General features: G+C 43.6%; 1 protein-coding gene across 44 annotated transcripts in view; it reads left to right on the plus strand.

Moving 5' to 3' along the window:
• The window catches only part of SORBS1 (sorbin and SH3 domain containing 1), a 208,282-nt gene that overhangs the window by 139,859 nt on the left and 50,478 nt on the right, over positions 1 to 17,945 (plus strand). For 18 of the 44 annotated variants that reach the window (XM_074373867.1, XM_074373873.1, XM_074373869.1 and 15 more), the window contains 6 exons: positions 195 to 269; positions 597 to 659; positions 9,537 to 9,584; positions 9,709 to 9,838; positions 11,522 to 11,636; positions 16,994 to 17,077. In XM_074373867.1, coding sequence (XP_074229968.1) covers positions 195 to 269; positions 597 to 659; positions 9,537 to 9,584; positions 9,709 to 9,838; positions 11,522 to 11,636; positions 16,994 to 17,077 — 515 coding nt within the window. The remainder of the gene's footprint in view (positions 1 to 194; positions 270 to 596; positions 660 to 9,536; positions 9,585 to 9,708; positions 9,839 to 11,521; positions 11,637 to 16,993; positions 17,078 to 17,945) is intronic. The other 26 variants (XM_074373879.1, XM_074373910.1, XM_074373905.1 and 23 more) reach the window with 3 other exon arrangements.

Genomic DNA, 17,945 nt, shown 5'->3' on the forward strand with positions numbered 1-17,945 from the left:
TCTTTAGACGTGTCTCAGTAACTCAGGCAAAAGGACTGGATTTTTCAAAGCGGTTTGAATTTCTCTCATATCATGGTGAAGCTTAGTATGTTCCAGAATTCAAGGAGCCTGACTTGTGTGTGGATTCCTATTGGTTCATGCTCTCCGTTTGTGTCTTCCTCTATTCTCTCTCTCAAACCTGCTCCTCTGCCTAGACACTCCTGAAGAAAACCCTTATTTCCCTACGTACAAATTCCCTGAACTTCCTGAAATCCAGCAAAATTCTGAAGGTACCATAAACTTAGACGGTGTATCCGTTGTCCTAGCCTTAAATTAATTCTCATAGTGCCATTATAGGAATAAGATTTGGCTTTTAGATTTTTGTTTTTATAGTCATTTTTGGTTGCTGGATGTTTTATTTCACTCATTTGCATGATGTGCCGTGTTAAAATAACTTAAGTCCTTTCTAATTCATTAATCTTTTTAAGTGTGATGCCGTGTGCTTTAATAACACTAAAATAGGTAATCAGCCATTTGAAAGAGTCAGTTGGAGACTTGCCAGTTCCTCCACTTCATGGTGGATAGTTTCAAAATTCCATTGCTTTTCTCTGCTACAGAGGACAATCCTTACACTCCTACCTACCAGTTTCCTGCATCTACTCCTAGTCCTAAATCTGAAGGTAATTGAAGGAAAATCATGTGCCTCTTTGTGCCAGTGCTGCTACTTTGGGTTTTTCACTGTGGGGTTTCTTGTGGTGGCTGAGAGCTGTCTCCCCATCGTTTGCTTCCCTCTAACCTCGTGTTTGTGGTGTCCTCCTGCTCCTCGCTGACTGTGTAACTGGAGTCTATCCAGATGGTAATTTAGTCCCAGTCCTTTGGAGTTTACGTGATTAATGGGGAAACCAGTGTGGCTTAGTTATAATGCTTTGCACATGTGGGGCTCTGGGGACAACTGCCTGTACCCAGCTACCCAGGGCTTTGTGTTTGGGGTGGTCACATGAGGCTGGTGGCTGGGCAGTGACTCAGGGAAGCTGAGTCATTGTGGCTGATGGGCAGGAGGTAGACATGCCAGCATCAACAGGAGAAAAATTACCTGGTTCTTACACATGCAACTAACTCTCCACAAGGCCCTTCTTGTCGTGGGTATATCTCCAGGTGTATCTCCTTGGTAGAGAATTCCCGAAGAGGTATCCAGGCATAGGATTCAGTCATGGTGGGAGATGATATCCCTTGAAAATAAGGGGTTTGGCCAAGCTAGAAACGATTTCATGAACAAGCTGGCTAGGAATTTGGACCTGCTCGGGGAGGGTGGCCACACTTATATTCTTTTCTGGGTGAAAAAGTCTAGGTGTTGAAGAAGGCTCTAAAAGGTGAGTGAAGAGCAACATCCTGAGAACTGTTCGAGTCCCCGGGATTGTCTGATGCGTAGATGAGTGGCTCAGAAAGAGGAGAGCAGGGTGGGGGGCAGGGGAGTGAGTATGCAGGAGGGAATTCATTAAATGCTCTTCCAGGCTGAGATGGTGAGTGCTCTGAGCTTCAGTCATTCAAGTAATATTGAGTACTTGCGTCAGACACTGTTCTTGGAACTGAGGATGGAGCCGTGAGAACGATGTGTTCTCTGAAGTTCATGTCAGGCAGGGAATCAGACAAGGCTACTTCATTGTACTACGTCCAGTATGGTGGCATTTGCAAGAGCAAGTGTCCAGAAGGCTGCAGAAAACCTTGCTGGCACACAGTAGGTCCTCAGTACCTGTCTGGGGAATGTTGCTGAGTGAAGGCTTTGGACCGCAGAACCGGAGTTCTTTTCTCGGGGTGAAGCCCAGTGCTGCCCCCTCCCTGGTGCTTCTCTGTTCTAATCAGCTCAGCAACCAGCTCACCCAGCCCTTCTCATCGTCAGTCGAGTCGTCCATTCAATCATTCACCAAACTTTGATCACTTAACATATATGACAGGCTGGGGTGCGTTAGATACAGTTTTAGTTAAGATACCATATTCCATTTTTGGTCTCCCTGTGATGCCAGTCCGTGGTTTCCAGTCCTTTCATGGCTGAGGCCTATTTTGAATAAAAAAGTCTACCAAACAAACCCATACTTAAAAAATTAAAAGCTGGTGATTTAATTTTGATCAGTGACCTCCTTACTTCCAGCAAGACTCTGTCTCGTGTGGAATAACCTGGTCTTTTTATCTTGGGGGTGCTGATTCCAGCCAAACACGTTGCTTAAAAAATAACTGATCTGGATGAGTGAGAAAACTTTTTTAGGGTAATTTTTAAAATATGATTAAACACTTTTTTTGGTGGGGGAGAGGAAGTAATTAGGTTATTTATTTATTTATTTATTTATTTATTTATTTTTAATGAAGTTACTGGAGATTGAACCCAGGACCTTGTGCATGTTAAGCACGTGCTCTACTACTGAGCTGAACCCTCCCCCGTAGGGTAATTTTGATTGAATGCAGTTTTTGATTTGTGCTTTATTTGGCTCTGAGAACCCACCCTACTCATACGGTAGGGTTCCTTTCTAGGGAAGATGACATGCACACAGCATGCCTGAAGGCATAGAATCCCGTAGACCTGGGCAGAGGAGGGGCACCTGGAGGAGTCCTGTGGCACAAGACAGTGACTCCCATTGGACTGGAAGAATGCCTTAGGCTTGTCACAGGCCACGCCAGCAGCGTCCAGTCAGCCGGGCTGTTGGTCTGAAGACAGGGTTCATCTTCCGGCCTCACACCCAGAGCTGCCGTGTGTGTCATCAGCTGCCATACCTAGCAACCCGGGCTGCTGCCGACATCTGCTTCATGGTCCACGTCAAGTCAGGCCCAGGAGGCATGGGGGTTATTTTGCTTTGAGGCACAGACAGTAAGGGATGACATGATCACTTTTCGCCTACAATTCAGGAAGCAGACCTTACTGTTTTTATTTTTCAAAGACCAAAAAGGAAGAAATCATCTTAAAAGATAAAAAGGGGAAAAAATAGATTGGATATAAAAGATTCATAATAGCCAAGATGACTAGACTTCAACTCAAGTTTCTAAGAAGTCTTCTTCCCTGGAGATTTTTTAAAAATAGTGTGGGTTCCATCTCACCCCCGCGCCTGCCTGGATGACAGATCTAGACGTAGACCACAGATGTGTTCAGTTAGATGAAGGCTTTTTACTAACGAATGAAATGTTTGAACTAGATCGCTTTAAAGAATCGTTATTTTCATTTTACTTTTTTAAAGCAATAAGAGATTCTCTGGCTTGTGGTTCTGATGTCTGTGAGTTCCGGCCGGGCCTCCTCAGCCCTGTCCTTGGTACCGCACACCCCTCTGAACATGGGAAAGATTTCTTTCTTTCAAAGAAAGGTGTTAAAGACAGATTAGCAGACTGCCCATAGGTTTTAATTAGCTTTAAAAAATAGACAGCTTTGCTGAGAAATGTGAGCTCTCATTCTGGAGCCTGCTCCCCGGAGGGGAGGGGACTGTTGTTGCTGCTGGGTTTTTGTTTTGTTTTGTTTGGACTCAGAATTTGAAACTGGAATTATTTGCACTAAACCTATCAAAACCTAGCTTAGGAAATATACACAAAATGTTATGATAACTCACAGAGAAAAAAATGTGACAATGAGTGTGTATATGTCCATGAATGACTGAAAAATTGTGCTGAACACTGGAATTTGACACATTGTAAAATGATTATAAATCAATAAAAAATGTTAAAAAAAAAAAACCTAGCTTAAAGGCTGCTGCCTCTGTCAAAATCCTAGTTGATTATGAGTATAAAAGAGACATTTCTAAGTGTCTCAAAGCTGATTCTCCAAGTAGTGAAGGACTATGTGAAAGTTTGCTTATGTCAGTTTAGCAACCTTCCCCACCCACCACCACAGCTACAGCAAAAAAGTAAACTTCTGGCCAGACTTTCAAAAGAGAAATAGAATTATCATCTTTTTTTTTTTAATTGAAGTATAGTTGACTTGTAATATTTCAGGTGTGCAGCAAAGTGATCCAGTTTTATATATATGTATATGTATATGAGGTTATTTTCCATAATAGGTTATAGAATTACCATGTTTTAATTCCCACACGGCTAATCATTTTATAATATTTGAGACCACTCTGGGACAGAAGCAGTGTTATGTCTGATTACTCTTTATTTCAGGGGGCAGTTGGGAGGAAATTTGGGAAAAGTAGAATGAATTCAGGAGTCTTCTTGCAATTGCACTGTATAACCGGATCATTAGAAATCTTATCAAAAATAAAAATAATTTACCAGAAATCCTTTGGGAGGAACTTTCAAATAAGGCTAAGCAGATGAGTTTTGCTTTCTTTTTCTTTTAAACTTTCACTTGACTCACTCTCTCCTGTCCATCCTTCCTTCCTGACCCAAAGCTACTTGTCTCTCTCTTAAAGGCACATGTCCTTGCCCAGCATCTGCCACTAGATCTTTTTGATTGTCGGGGGCGGGAGAGGGGATGTTGATGGGGACCAGAGCCAGCCCCAACCACCACTGCACCCAGACCGTGGAGGGGCTGCTGGGGTGAGTCTTCAGACATTAGAACCCATTTGGCCATGTCAGGGTAATGGGCTATCATATCAGCCAGAGGTGAGATTCCAGAGACCAGCTTTCCCCCTTGTTTTTCGATGTCTCCTCCACTGCTGTAGGCTTTTGGTGGCCACTGCCACCTCCTGGTGAAGTGACTCAAGACGCCACCTCAAGTCATCCTTGTGATGTGGTTGTGGTGACATATCACGTCATAGTGGTCTGTCTTGTTGAGCTTTTTCCCTATTGCTAGGTGAGGATACACTAAGGCAAGGATTTAGGAGGCTAATTTTCCCAGGCACATCCATATTTGAGTTAAAATAATCCTCTACTGGCCTTCCAGGATTTCTAAGAATAGCCTTATTTTGCTCAAGTTCAAGCAGATAGTTCTATTGTGGAGATGCCTGGCAGGGATCTGTGCCTCCTGCCCAAGTTCCAGCGGGTACTGCCCAGAGGAGGGGCTTAGTGCTCGCAAGCAGTCACCTTTGCTCCCCCAACGAGGGCTGCCCAGCCTAGCACGCACAGAAGTCTTTGGCGCGAGATAGTTGAGAGAGAGTAGCAGTTAGACCCTTTCTGCCTTCAAGGGAGGAACGCCCCGGAGGTGAGGACGGTGAGTCGTTCCAGCCCTTGGTCTAACCACGCTTCCACTCCTTTCACTCCTGTCCTGCTCCACCTCATTCTCTGTGCTCCTTTAGATCCTGTTTTTTTAAGAACAACTTTATTGTGGTATAATTTCTGTACAGTAAACTGCACATATTTCAGATGTACAATTTGATTAATTTTGATAGATGTGTACACCTATGAAACCAGAGATTGACACATTGTAACTAACTATACGTCAGTTTTAAAAAAGACAAATGAACTAATTACAAAACAGACTCTCAGACACAGAGAACAGATTCTGGTTTTTTCTCAGTTTGTCTTCTGGAGCTATGCTATGCCCTGTAGGGGTCTTTTTTTCATTATTTAGAATTTGACTGCCTCTACCCGGAACATAGACAGTGTTGGGGCTCTTCCCTCAAGCTCCTGGACTATTTCTGACCATCTTGCCCCACTTTCCCTTTTTCTTATTATTTCTTTCCAGTCCCACCCAGATGTTATACCTGCCTCTGCATATGTCTCTTTCTCTTTGAACATTTTTGTTTGTGGGGTGGGTATGTGAGTCTGTCTTAACACCTTTCTCTAAGTGTGTGGGGTAAAGCAGGAGAAGGAATTAATTTGAGCAGTGGGAAAAGATTATGTTAAAAATGAGCCACTGATATTAGAAAAATAATTTTAAGTTTAAAGGCCTCACAAGTGCATAAAATTGAAACTCAATTAATATAGGCCAGTATTATGCAAATCTTGCTTTTTGCCCATCATCCCATTGTGGTCAATTACACACTTTTTACAGAACAACCATTCTCAAGCAGTACTTTCTTCAGTGTCTTTAAGATTATTATAAATTCTTAAAAAAAAAAGCCTCCCCAGAAGTCTTTTTTAGAAAAGAAGTTCATTTAAAGTCGCTGTGGTTGGAAAGACAATTATGTGCCTCCTGGCAGTTTTGGGAGAGTAGCTGTCCCCAAATGGAGCCTCCAAGAACAGATTGTCAAAGCCTGGAGGGCAATCATTGGCATGTAAACACCAGAGCCCAGCAGGGGTCTTCAGGGCCCAGAAGTGAGTTGTTCACCCCGAGTAAATGCTGCTTAGTGTTAGAGCTTCCTGGAAGTCACTGGCACAGGAAATTCTGAGTGTTGCTGCCGAGGTTTGAAGTTTGCTGCTTGGGGCTCTGAGGGGCACAGTCAGCAGCATGTGGCTCCACCGCGAGCAGGAATCACAAGATCCCGGCTCTGCTGAGTCCACTGGGGCGTTCTCTGAAAGAGCTCTTGGAGAAATAGTGAAAGCTGGATTTCATGCATAGACAATGTCCGTGTTCATAAACTGAGAAACATTTCATTCAGTGTGTCTTAACTATGACGAAACATGCACCTACCCAGTTTGGCTAGTTCTGGCGTATAGAAATGCAGAAGGTGAGCCTTACACCCAGTTTCCCATTCAGTGGCATTTCCAGCAGCAACCCCACGTGCCCCAGGGTAGACTTAGCCTGCCAGGAGAAGGTACAGGGAGCAGCAAGTGAAAGATGTAGCAAGACTGACTCAACTTTCCCCGTCCCCCTGGAGAAGACCAGGAGGAGAGCTTGAAGTGTGGTGGCGTAACTCAGAAAACTGGCTTACATGTCACCAGGGAGGAGGTGATGCAGAAAAATAGAGCAAAGTCTTGGAGGGCTAGAAGTCAGCCTGGCCGACACTGCAGTGCGTGACTGGAGTTTCAGAATAACACCCTCCCCTGCCTCTTCTGATTATAATGGAGTAGCTGCCATTCTGCAGGATCGGGCATGTGAGTCTGGAGTCCGTCCATCCCTGTCACAGGGCTGTGGGCAGCATGGGGACGTGGGGTCGGAAAGACCTGGAATCCATTCCTGCTTTGTCTTTCTCCCTGTGCGGCTTAACCTCCCTGGGCCCCAATTTCCTTGTCTCTGCAATGAGATATTTACATACCTCCAGGAGTTTTTGCAAGAATTAAGTGAGGTAATATTAGTAAGTTACTGCTTACTATTGGGCACTTAATAATGAGAGCGGCTATTATTTTTACTCATAAGCGTAGGTAAAATTCGCTTCCATTAAGTTTGCAAGACAAACATTAAAAATTAACAGAATCAATTACACATCCCCTGGAACTTGTCCTAGCTGCTGATGTTCAGATGAGTCTGTGCAACTTCAGCTTGCCCACTTGAAAGTCGATGAACTGAAATCCATGTGTCAGACTCGGATCCCCTGGACACTGGGAAAAATGAAAAGCTTGTTCATAGAGACCCCCTTGCCCTGTGCTAGCCTGGGATGGGGGAGCTTTCTTTTTCCACCCACACCAGATAAGAAGTAGCTTTAAGAACATTCAGTCATTCAGACTTCTCTGTTGCCTTCACCTACCCCCCCCCCATCTTTTCTTCTAACTTCCAAAATACACAAATTAACTCCCCAAGCCATGCTGGTTTTTTCCATCTCAGAAGAACTATTTCTCATTTTCTTCTAACAAGTCTTGTAGAATTCCATATTAGAAGGCTCTAGGGAGCAGCAAAAAAATTTTAAAGAACTGAGATTTTTTTTAAAAAATCATTGAATATTTAAAAGCCATTTTTCCGCCATGAAATCTTTGCTCATCTCCAGAACCAGGTAATCGTTATAAATTAACCCTCATTTTACCATCTGCTGATAGGCTGTAATTTCTCCATGATTCAGAGAGATACAGGATTTTGAGCTAAAACGGTAGGCTGGATTTTAAGCAGTACCTACACTGGTTCCTAACTAAGCTAATTTTTCATTTGACAGGCACCATTTTTCCAATCAAATCTCTGCAATCAAAGGTGATTTTTAGTTTCTTTGATGCTGTGGCATTTTATCATCAGAAGTTCTATTAAAAAAAAAAACAGGCAACACAAAATTCTTCAGAACGGTACTCAAATGTATGTTTCTGGATCCCATTTATCTCTTCTGCGCTGTTCTCAAAAGTTAACATAAATAGGCTTCCATATTCAGTTGATAACAGGGCAAGACTTGGCTGTATTGGTAGAAGAACTTTAAGCCATGTTCTACTTAAGGATAAGAATTAGTCAATATTAAAAGCAAAAAGAGGGAAGGAGGAGAAAAGATAGCTAGGTACCTGAAGCCTTTCTGTTACTGGCACTGGGGAGACCCGGGACAGATAAAATGGGGAGAGGAGAGGAGGTAGAAGGGGTGATAGAGAGGTTGTTTTTGAATGCTACTCAAAATAACAGCAATGTAAGCTTTATTTACATTTTATAAAATATTCTGGCCTTTTCTGCTCTGAATCTTAAAATGGTTTGCATGGAGACAAGGACTTGATTGACACTTAGCCATCAACCTGTTACATCGGATTCTTTGACTTGTCTTTGCAGGTTAGTCCATATGCTTTATCAAAGTTGTTATCAATTTTAAGCGAAGGAGTTGAGTCTTGATTTTTGCATTCGTTAATTCTGAATTCAGGTTAGTGAGCTATTAGAAAACGGAGAAGGCTGACTGTTTCAGCCCTAACTCCTGTTGGAGAAACACTTCAGAGGGATCATCGTGGTTGTAGTCACTAAATATGCTGTGTTTCCAGAATGGTCCCAGTTGAAAAATCTGTTCCCGTGAGCACACCTGTGGTCTCATTTTTAGTTCAACGCAGGTACTTCTGTAAAGGGTTCAGCTCTGGACTTGGGTTTGCAAGTCTTAGTGCCCTGGTGTTCAGCTTGTGTAGGGACGTGTGCTGCGCCCTTGGAGAACCAGCTCACACCACAGAAGCCCATGTGAGTTTGATTTGTTCCAGAGTCACAATTTAGACACTTACCCAAGCAGCATCTTTGCAGAGCAAACCATATAACCACAGCGGCCGTGGATGTGCGGTGTTCCAAGGAACAACAGCTGTGTGAGGAACCAGAATAAGGTGAAATCAAAACAAAGGATTATGAGGGCTTTCTCAAACTGTTTTCTTAGCTGCAGTACCTCTTTGCTAAATGATATTGTATGTGGAACCTTAGCATATAAAACAGGTCCCAGCTGAGCAGGGGAGCTGGAACCCACACCTCCGGGCCTCCCCATCCCATCCAGCAGCAGGCCTGGGGGCTCTGGAGCTCGGCATGGTGGACCAGAGACAGTGTGAGCACCCAAGCATCCCTCTCGGCCCCTGTTTCCCACTCAGCCAGGCCGGGGTCCAGCTTTGCTTGTGGAATTTCTCTTGAGAGGATCTTTGGCTATTTGTCCCCATGCTGGGGACAGGAGCAGATGTTGTGAACTACAGGGCTGTCTGATTGGGTGGGCTCTCCAAATCCAGCTCTGAACGGTGGGCTGCCGTGGGGCAGCTTCCGGTGCTTGGCTCCTCCTCTGTCCGCTGGGCTCCCTGGTGTGGCTGGATGCCGGTGCAGGACGGGGGAAGCGGGGGACGTGTCACCTGGTTCTCTTACCGTAACTGAATGTCTCCTGATTATGTTTTGTTTTGTTCACTAGATGATGATTCAGATCTGTACTCTCCTCGATATTCCTTTTCTGAAGACAGTAAGTGACCGAGAATTTCTTGGTTGCAGGGGAGGAAGGGAGGGTGGTGAATGAGGGAAGCCATCTCCCTGTTTTCAGTTTTCATCCGTTTTAAAAGTCTTTTGCACCCCTTTTCCTTCTCCAGCAAAATCTCCCGTTTCTGTGCCTCGCTCAAAAAGTGAGATGAACTACATTGATGGTGAGAAGGTAGTTAAGAGGTCGGCCACACTTCCCCTCCCGACCCGCTCTTCTTCGCTAAAATCAAGCCCAGAGAGGTAAGTGCTCTCATCCACAGACTACCGTGAAGTACACCACTCTGCTGGGTCAGGCAGCCCTGAAGCCAGGAGTCAAGCTCACCTGATTTTGAATCCCTGCTCTGTTACTTATTAGAAGTGACTTATTTTTTCTGACTCTCAGTGTCCTCATCTGTAAAATGGGGATACATTTTATGTTTGTAGGGATGTTTCAAGGATAAAACAAGATAATGCACATAACATTTCTAGTAGTGCCTGGCTCATAGTCTGAGCTTAAATGATGATAATTACCATCACTTTTTACCTTTTCACGAGAGAAATCTTAGCTGTAAGATTTGTCATGTGTTTTTATACTCTTTGTGCATGTTCGTGGCCTGTAGCAGAGAATATCATTTTAAAATGAAGCCACATTTAAATATCTATTTACTTAGGCAACACGTTATCAAAACATAAGGCTTGGACTGTTTGTCATGATGACATTATTCATCTCTTAATGACCGCACCAGATGACCCAGTTTTCTTTCATTGAGTCTTATGCCTCTGAAACAACTTCCTGTGCCCTCTGAACCAGGGTCCCAAGCATCTTACAGCTCTGTGTTCCACCACTGCTGAACAAAAAAAAGGCTCTGGCCAGACTATTATTTACTTTTCCCTTTAATACACAGTCAATTTTATACCTTCATACATTTTCCATCTTCCTAGACAAATGAAATTCTGTTCTTAAAATCCCACATGTATGTAAGTGACATCTGCGTGAGGCGTTTGATAATTAACTTGGAAGGAAGGCTGGGTACACCCATAAATCCTTCTGAGTGCATTCATCAATCTCCTACTGGATGCATTCTGCTTGCAGATTGAACCAGATGCCATGGAGAAACTTAAACATATCTCAGTCATTGTCCCTGCCTTCAAAAAGTGTACAGCCTTGCAGGAAAAGCTGAACATAATCAGAGTGCAAAGTGCAGTTATGTGCATGCATAAAAAAATTTGCAGACAACCTCCGAGGATTCATGTATCCTCTGAAACACATCCCTGGATCAGGTTAAGTCTTTGTGCCAAAGGCTGCAGTTTTGGTGATTACTGGGGTGGGGTATGGAATAGGAAGGAACATGGTTATAATAGCAAATAACACTGACTGAGTGGTTACTCTGGGCCTGGTGCTCTGCTAAGTGACTTACATGCTGAGACATCCTGCTTCTTTTAATCCTGACAACACCCCCATTTTTCGGATGAGGAAACTGAGGTAGTGAGATGAAGTGCTCAGCCCAGATCACCTAGTTCGCAAGTGCTGTCGCAGGGGCTGGAGCCCCAGCTGACGGGCTCCGGGACCTGCGTTCTCTCTCGGGCACTAGCGTGAGTGGAAGTACAGGCATGTTTGGGGAATGATAAGCTCCTGAGAGCAGAGCAAGGTGAAAGATTTCTCCAGAGCAAGCTTTGCTCCGGCTGCTGCTTCCCCTCTTCTCTCTCTCTTCCCTCTGCTGCCTGGTGCCTGGTTTTGAGCTCAGGACTCTGCAGACCTTTTGTGAAGCAGAGATCTAACTGATTGTTTTAAGAAGGAAACTAGCACAACTAAATGCTGCGCGCTGAGTCCAATTTTGTGCCTCAGATACAAAACTTCCTTGATTAGACTACCGTCAGCTGAAGTCAGACCTGTCGGATGCCAATTTTCATGAATATAGCGCTAATAGGATTTTCTTTCTACAGAAACGACTGGGAGCCCCCAGATAAGAAAGTGGATACAAGAAAATACCGGGCAGAGCCCAAAAGCATTTACGAATATCAGCCGGGCAAGTCCTCCGTTCTGACCAACGAAAAGATGGTAATGTGCACACTGAAGTTCTTTTGTCTCACCCTGCCTGTGTTCTTTAATCCGGATTCATTGTGCACTTGGATTTCATTCTTTCTCCCTTGAGATAGACTTGCTTTGTTTAGAAGACAATGAAAAAATGAAGTATTTTTACCCTTTTCATTTTTGCAGGTATTCACAAAATAAGCCCCGAGAGTCTGCTCGGAAAGAACCCTCTCCTTGTGGCTTTGCTGCTGTTTCTGTGCGTGGTTTTCACTAATTTAAAAAATTGTTTTCTAATGTAAAGATTGATTTTGCCACTGTCTTTTTTAAAACGTCTAACCATTCATTTATCAGGCTTGTTACTAACTGGACTACAGTCAGGGTTTTGTTGTTTTTTTTTTTTAAAGGGACGCCTTATTTGCATAAACTTGTGGAAGCTACTAGTACATCATCAAAAGCCAAATAATTAGTATGATGATGTGACTGGGGGGGAAGAAAGCCCCGGGCTGTTAAAACCTGCCTCTTCTGACAAATGTAATAGGACGAATTTCATATCCAATCTGGTTTATGGTTCCCTACGCGAGTTCACAGCTCCAAACAACTACAGCGGGGATGGCCTGTAGGAGCCTGGTGGGCCGCCCTGCTAAAGCAGGGAAGGATTTTCACAGCCTGAGTAGCTTCATGTCTGCCGATCACGCTTCCTTTTATTCACCCTTCATTAGAAAAAGTTGGTTTGAGAATTCTGACCATGGTTAAGAGGATCCTCCACAGCTCCGTAAACAGTGCAGCCCCCAGCCGTGCCAGCAGGTCGGAATGACCGTGCTGGGGACTGGCTCTTGTTAAGATGCTGTTACCGGTGGCACGAGTACAGAATAATTAGGCCTCGGAAATGAGGGTTCAAACTATTCCCTGCATGCCCCCCCCACCTCTTTTGCTCTACATATCTTTAAAGAATAATTGATTTGACTTTTACTAAAATACAGAGGTGACATCTTTAGAAGCACAAAGGGATAAAGGTTCACCAGTTCACAAAAATGCTTCGGGGTTGTCATTCTGCTGCGTTTCCTGTGCACCACAGTTATTTTAAGCAGAAAGTTCTGAGGGGAGCAGAGAAGTTCGCCTCTGGCTCCACCCTTTGGTGGAGGTTCTCTCTCTGTTAGAAGGTTGCAGACACAGACACGGAAGGTCACCTTCCACACAGGTGTTCCTGGAAAGAAAGTCCCGCCCTTTGAGTATATTCCTGACACTTGAATAGGCCATGGACACACCGTCCCATGTCAAGACACTTCATTGATTTTAGAGACCCTGCAGTCCTTTGGGTGCTTTCATCTTGGCAATATTATTGTTCGTAGATGGTCATTGCTTTCATGGAAGGCTTGGCCCTTAATTTCTCCTTTGTTCCCTCCTCCTTTCCTTGGGTCCTAATAATTTGACCACTGTTCAAAACTAGGGGGAAAAAAACAACCTCGTTTTGTTTTTCTCATTGATACCACAGTGGTCACAGTACCGTCTGTAGCATCATCCTTGGGATTGTTTATATTGTTTTTACAAACCTCCAAAAGTCTCTGGTTTGCCAGAATTTGAGGAACCTCTTTTCCCCAGCCACCACACACACACACACGTGCGCACACACACTCACACACGTTTTTGTTGTGTTAACTGTAACTAAGTATACCAACTAGAGACAGACGTAGAATCTAAATTTGCTCTCAGAAATGCACATCTCCTTTTAGGGGGGGAAAAAACCCACTCCCCACCACCAGTTTTCTTTTCCAGCTGGAAGTGCTCGTGTCTGCTTAAGCCTGGCGGTTTAAATTGTGACCTCCCAGGCACATGTACCTGTTGTTTGCCAGAAGGGTTGAAGGGTTGATGCCTTAGAGCTCGTCTTGTCCCCGGGGTGAAGTCACAGCATCCCAGACAAGCGCTATGCTACCTTCAGATCCCCCCAGGAGAGTCACAGCCTTGGTGACCTGTTCAGCTGTTCGGCAAACTCAGATGAATTTCTTCACAGCTGTTTGGTGCCCCTCTTATCAGAGTATGAGTCCATGTCCTTCTCTCCTGGCCTTGGGAGAGGGGAGCTATTGGTCAGTCCCTGCTTTGTCCGAAATAGCTTTTTTTCAGGCTGTGTTTCTTTTACTTTTCTCCAGAGTCCCTTACAGAGCTGAATTTCAGCTCACTTCAACAAATATATACAATTGACCCTTGAACAACACAGGTTTGAACTGCGTGGTCCACTTACCTGCAGATTTTTTTTTTCATTATTAAATACTACAGTGCGACATGATCCGCAGTTGGTTGAATCCCTGGATAGAGAGAAACCATGACTACAGAGGGCCAACTATGGGATTTTCAACTGTGTGCACCCCTAATCCCTGTGTTGTTCAAGGGTCAGCTGTATAGAGTAATGTTTATGTGCTAAGCCCTGGCTTAGATGCTGGGGTCCCTGCTCCCCCAGGGTGTAGTGGGAAGGAAGGACATTAAAATAGTAATTACAGGTATATATTTGGAAGCGTAAGACAAGGGGACTTACCCAACTCGGTCTCCGCCCGAGCCAGTCACCTTGAGTTCCTTCCTGACTTCTCAAATTTGTCACTCGCCCCTGCTTTAGCTTGGCATCACCCGCAAACTTAGTGGGCCTGCCTGCTTCTCATGGGGACTGAGAGATGGTAAAGACACTGGACTGGGAGTCGGAAGACCTGAGTTCTGAGGTCACATTCCGACTCTGCCTTATGTTTTAGGGCATCACGTAACCTTTCCGAACCACAATGTTTTCATCTGTGAAATAGTTGTTATCTGGCCTGCCAACCAAACTGAAGTGTGGAGTGAGCAGATCCCATGTGATAATGTGGGTAAAAGAACTGTGAACATTATAAAGTGTTGTGTAAATGAACGTACCACATTCAGATTATTTAATTAAAATTTGAAGCTAGTCTCTGGCTCCTGTCCAAGCAGCAAGACTGTCCTTGGGGACAATCAGGTATTTCCCTCATGAGTCACCTGTTCTTTCTAAGGATGTTGCCAAGCTGGGAGAAATAGCCTCTGGGAGCAGGGAACTTAGCCTGGCCTTGTGGAATCTGCTCTGCCATGCCAGTAGAAAGAGCCTTTTCTGCACCCAGAAGGATGTTTTCTGTTTGCCCGCTCCATAATTGGACCTATGGCGGAGTTATAAATGGCAGAATCAAACACAGTGTGAGTGCTGTGTGGCGTTGCCCCTTTAACTTTCTCTCTGAGCAACTCAAAGCGCTGAGGCCAGCTGCTCTGGGCCCAAGCTGGTGGCATATCTCCTCATTCAATTCTCAGCACAGTATTAATCTCAGCAGTAAAACAATCTGCAAACAAACTGATAATAAAATGGGTTAATTCCTTCTGGACTGAGTACCAAAATATTTAGGCAGTTTCCTAAAAGAGTTGGAACATTTTATTTTAGTTTTTTAATGAAAAAAAACCTATTCCCAGAGAGCAGTTTATAAATAGTCTTTTAAAATAATAAACATGAGCGGGAGGTAGGGTGTAGCTCAGTGGTAGAGCGTGTGCTTAGCATGCATGAGGTTTTGGGTTCAATCCCAGTCCCTCCATTAAAAATAAATAAATAAACCTAATTATCCCCCCACACACACACACAAATATAAAATAAAATAATTAACATGAAATGGGTTTCCTGAAACCCCATCATGTAAGGATCCAGGGGGTCCCAGTGTCTACACTGCCCCTCCTTGTAACTGTTGTACCTCATTTCACTCAATAAACACAGAAGCCACTTAGAATCCATTACGTTACGTAATTACAGAATCCACTGAAAAGGAACACGGATTCCCCTTCAGGACTTAAGCCCTGCATCCCTCAAGACAATTGGAGGAGGTTTTACTCTGGATGCAAGAGGACAGACTCTGTTTCCATATATATTTCCCTTTGATTTCAGCTAACTTCTATCCAGTTAATTTCAGTGAAAGAAAGATTCTCTGCCAGGTCTCCCTCTGTTTAAAGCAAAAGTAGAAATAATGGTAAAGATTTTTATAGGGGTTTTAGAAGAGATTGGTAAAGGTCACCTAGAAAATTTGCAGCCATTTCAACGAGCTACTAAAGGCCTGTTAACTGAATGTTCAGAAAAACACACCTGGAGGAGCTGCTTTGTGGGGGAGTCACTTGGAGATGCAGCCACAGTTTCCTTCCTCTTGTGTTGTAGCCTTGAGGGCCTGAAGTTTCTGTATGATGTTTTCCACCTCTGTGGAAAATGTACATTTTCTATTTCATATAGTTGTCAGAATATCACCATCTCTCTCTTTTGTGATTATCAAGTTTTTCTGAAATGTATATACACATATGAATTAAGCTAGCACTTTTGTCTGACATGAACGTACCTCCAGTTTGTGAAGGGGAAAGCTGATTTGCTTTCTTAGGCGTTCATTTTCCAACTATTTCCAGAAACACATGCTCTTCCAAAGAGCAAGGTACCAGAACCTCCTAAATATTTGATGAAACATGAAATCCCATGGAATCAAATTATCAGTCTGTGAACCACCTCTTAAGAGTTATATAAAATGAGAAATCTAACTTATTTTTGTAATATAACCCAGAAGTTTTTTTCCCCTGTTGTTCTGTTATCTGTCTTGTCCAGCTTTTCCCTCACTTTGTTTTTTTTTCCCCAGTTCTTTAACATTTATTTCTTAGAACTCAAAGTATATTCTGTCTGTATTCATCCCCCACAGATGCTTGTTTAAAATGTTTTTTCACTTGTGTCTTCTGTTTTTACTTACATCATCTTTCACTATACTGTGTGTGGGACACGGTTTCTCACCTACTCATGTGCCATTAAAGATGCAGTATTAACAAACTGGCTTTTATAAAAGCGTCACTATTTGCTGTTTATTTTGAAAGCCTTAAGGCAGACTTGCAAATAAGTACTAAAACTGTACTAGCCCATAAGAAGTGTTCGCTCTACTTATCTGGCATGGATGTCTCAATGTTTGGTGTGTTCGCCAGGTTATTTGGTGGTAACTAATAGCTCTTTGTAAAGAGGAAATAAGGGCTCTCTCTTCTCCCACCGCCCCGACAATTACTGAGGAATACTGTTACGCCCGTATTCAGATTTGTTGTGACAGCAGTAGTGTTCTCCATCTGCAGTCCCTCTGCCTGGGAACCGAGAATGATTCATGCCCTGCTCCCTACCTCAGTGTGCCTGTTTTCATAAACACATCCTTTCCCGCCTGTGTTAGCTCCCTGATTTTGCTATTGTCAGTTTAAAAAAGAAAAAATGGATGATTGCTGCTGTTGAGTGCAGGTGCTGTACATTTCTGGAAACCACTGCATCTCTACTGGCCGGTTCCTATGTAATCTCTGCATAATGTTATCCTTCTCTCTCTTCCATTTCCCTATCACCAACCCTATAGAGTCGGGATATAAGCCCAGAAGAGATAGATTTAAAGAATGAACCTTGGTATAAATTCTTTTCGGAATTGGAGTTTGGGAAACCGGTAAGTTTAATAGCTTCAGCGGTTATAGACACCTTTTTAAATAATGCTCTTGATGCATTGTTGCTGCTAAAGAATTAGATCTATTTGTAAGGAACTCAGGCCGTGGGGAGCAGCCTTACTGGCTGTCAGTGGTGGGACTGTCTAGTCTCACTACGGCCTGTAAGCTTTCCATTGCTTTGCTTCCCCAAGATCGGACAGTGAGCTCTGGAAAGTATTTCTTGGCTAGAAGATCCCAGGGAGACACAGCAAAATCATTACTTGTCTAGGACCTCCTACCAGTAGCAACAAATATCACACACCTTGTGGATTGCATTATTTCAGCCATTGATTCAGTTCCTTGACCAAAGTCTTGTCCTGAAGACAAGCAGGAAAACACAGTACACACTGAGAAGGACCAGCATTGTCACTGCTTTAAGTAGAAATTGTAAAAGCACATATGCAAGGGAAGTGCCACAGCAAGCCAAAAAGGGCTTCTCTGTGCAGATGTGATCTGCGGATGCCACCCCATCACAGGTGACTTTTAGGGAATGATTTCTGTTAGGTAAGGTACTATTTCTCAAAATTAGAACTGGGAGCTAGCAATGCTAGCAAACTTAGTGTTCACCCTACTATCCTATAGCTTCCCTGTGATGTGTCTGAGTTGACTTTGGTACAAATTGATTTTTGGCACTTAAAAGAGAATTTTCTTGGCCCTGCACCCAAATGAATATCAAACAGAAGGAAGAACTGAGCTCATTTTTCCACTGGAGATGACTGGAAACTGACTTTAAAACTTCAGTTACTTTAAAGTCTTAATTACGACAGCCACAGAAAGAATTTACAGGTGGTGGCAGTAAGTATATAAAACTAGGACATTTTTTATGAGACT

This window comes from Camelus bactrianus, chromosome 11 (genome assembly GCF_048773025.1).
Source record: "Camelus bactrianus isolate YW-2024 breed Bactrian camel chromosome 11, ASM4877302v1, whole genome shotgun sequence".
NCBI classification, from domain to species: Eukaryota; Metazoa; Chordata; class Mammalia; order Artiodactyla; family Camelidae; genus Camelus; species Camelus bactrianus.